We start from the raw sequence: 2,454 nt of genomic DNA, 5'->3' as shown, positions 1-2,454 counted from the left end.
CTCTCTGTCTCTCTCTGTCTCTCTGTGTCTCTCTGTGTCTCTCTCTGTCTCTCTCTGTCTCTCTCTATCTCTCTGTGTCTCTCTGTGTCTCTCTCTATCCCTGTCTCTTTGTGTCTCTCTCTATCCCTGTCTCTTTGTGTCTCTCTCTATCCCTCTGTCTCTTTGTGTCTCTCTCTATCCCTCTGTCTCTTTGTGTCTCTCTCTATCTCTGTCTCTCTGTGTCTCTCTCTATCTCTCTGTCTCTCTCTGTGTCTCTCTCTATCTCTCTATCTCTCTGTCTCTCTTTGTGTCTCTTTGTGTCTCTCTCTGTCTCTTTGTGTCTCTCTCTGTCTCTCTGTCTCTTTGTGTCTCTCTCTATCTCTCTGTCTCTTTGTGTCTCTCTCTATCTCTCTGTCTCTTTGTGTCTCTCTCTGTCTCTCTGTCTCTTTGTGTCTCTCTCTGTCTCTTTGTGTCTCTCTCTATCTCTCTGTCTCTTTGTGTCTCTCTCTCTTTGTGTCTCTCTCTATCTCTCTGTCTCTCTGTGTCTCTCTGTGTCTCTCTCTGTCTCTCTCTGTCTCTCTCTGTGTCTCTCTCTATGTCTCTCTGTGTCTCTCTCTATCCCTGTCTCTTTGTGTCTCTCTCTATCCCTGTCTCTTTGTGTCTCTCTCTATCCCTCTGTCTCTTTGTGTCTCTCTCTATCCCTCTGTCTCTTTGTGTCTCTCTCTATCCCTCTGTCTCTTTGTGTCTCTCTCTATCCCTCTGTCTCTTTGTGTCTCTCTCTATCCCTCTGTCTCTTTGTGTCTCTCTCTATCCCTCTGTCTCTTTGTGTCTCTCTCTATCCCTCTGTCTCTTTGTGTCTCTCTCTATCCCTCTGTCTCTTTGTGTCTCTCTCTATCCCTCTGTCTCTTTGTGTCTCTCTCTATCCCTCTGTCTCTCTGTGTCTCTCTCTATCTCTCTGTCTCTCTGTGTCTCTCTCTATCTCTCTGTCTCTCTGTGTCTCTTTGTGTCTCTCTCTGTCTCTCTCTGTCTCTCTTTGTGTCTCTCTCTGTCTCTCTCTGTCTCTCTTTGTGTCTCTCTCTATCTCTCTGTCTCTCTGTGTCTCTTTGTGTCTCTCTCTGTCTCTCTCTGTCTCTCTCTGTCTCTCTCTGTCTCTGTCTCTTTGTGTCTCTCTGTCTCTTTGTGTCTCTCTCTATCTCTCTGTCTCTCTGTCTCTTTGTGTCTCTCTCTATCTCTCTGTCTCTTTGTGTCTCTCTCTGTCTCTCTGTCTCTTTGTGTCTCTCTCTGTCTCTTTGTGTCTCTCTCTATCTCTCTGTCTCTTTGTGTCTCTCTCTATCTCTCTGTCTCTTTGTGTCTCTCTCTATCTCTCTGTCTCTTTGTGTCTCTCTCTATCTCTCTGTCTCTTTGTCTCTTTGTGTCTCCGTCTCTACCTGACAGTGGTAGTCAGTATCCAGTCCGTCCCACAGACTCATGAACTGAGCCTTCATCATGGCCGTGGCTTCGTGGTCCGAGCTGGATCTGCTCCTCAGGAACGAGTCTGTCGGAGCATCAAGGTAAAAGGTTAAAGGTCGGCGTGAGGCAGGTCACACGGTCAGACCGTCTGCACGCCAAATATGGAGCCACGGCGGCAGCCGGCTAGCTTAGCTTAGCATAAAGACTGGAAACCGTTTTCAACATGCAGTATGTAAAAGTATAAATACTGCACCTATCTCGTCGACGAAGATGATTGACGGCTGCAGTTTGACAGCCAATGAGAACACGGCGGCGGCCAACTTCTGTGACTCGCCGTACCACTTGTCCGTCAGCGTGCTCGGCTGCAGGTTGATGAAGCGAAACCCCGCCTCCTTCGCTGTCGCCTTGGCGATCAACGTCTTACCGCAGCCCGGGGGCCCGTACAGCAGCACGCCTGTTACCATGACAACAAGCATAAATTATGGTCTGTAGATAACACTGTAGCCTGCATGATCCCTTCATTCCTCCCTCCCTCCTTCCTTCCTCCCCTCCCTTCCTTCCTCCCCTCCCTTCCTTCCTCCCCTCCCTCCCTCCCTCCTCCCTTCCCCCGTCCCTCCTCCTTCCTTCCTCTCTCGTCCCTCCTCCTTCCATCCCTTCCTTCATTCCTCCCCCCCTCCCCCCCCCGCCTCATTCCTCCCTCCCCCCCTCCCTTCCTGCCTCATTCCTCCCTCCCCCCCTCGCCTCCCTCACATCCCTCCCCCCTCCTTCCTCCCTTCATTCCTCCCTCCCTCCCTCCTTCCTCCCTTCTACCTTCACTCCTTCCCCCCTCCCTCATTCCCCCTCCCTCATTCCCCCTCCCTCCCTCCTCACCTCCCTTCTTCCCCTCCCTCCCTTCATTCCTCCCCTCCCGCCTCATTCCTCCCCTCCTCCCCTCCCGACCTTTGGGGGGCTGCAGCAGTCTGGATCCCTGGAACAGGTGTCTCTTCTGGACAGGTAGGATCACCGTCTCCTTCATTCCTCCCCCCC

At 51.6% G+C, this 2,454-nt stretch overlaps 1 protein-coding gene across 1 annotated transcript; it reads right to left on the bottom strand.

The window, feature by feature from the left end:
- Positions 1–1,349: 1,349 nt before the first annotated feature.
- Positions 1,350–2,443, bottom strand: LOC123966017 (outer mitochondrial transmembrane helix translocase-like). Its single transcript, XM_046042262.1, has 3 exons — positions 2,368–2,443; positions 1,682–1,882; positions 1,350–1,513 (listed from the first exon to the last, which is right to left on the bottom strand). The coding sequence occupies exons 1-3, from the start codon at positions 2,441–2,443 to the stop codon at positions 1,365–1,367; spliced, it is 426 nt and encodes a 141-aa protein (XP_045898218.1). The 3' UTR covers positions 1,350–1,364.
- Between the last annotated feature and the right edge of the window lie 11 nt (positions 2,444–2,454).

The sequence above is a fragment of the Micropterus dolomieu genome, unplaced genomic scaffold (genome assembly GCF_021292245.1).
Source record: "Micropterus dolomieu isolate WLL.071019.BEF.003 ecotype Adirondacks unplaced genomic scaffold, ASM2129224v1 contig_12233, whole genome shotgun sequence".
In the NCBI taxonomy this organism is placed as follows: domain Eukaryota; kingdom Metazoa; phylum Chordata; class Actinopteri; order Centrarchiformes; family Centrarchidae; genus Micropterus; species Micropterus dolomieu.
The sequence above is the reverse complement of the archived record's forward strand: the minus strand, read 5'-3'. Positions and strand labels throughout refer to the sequence as shown.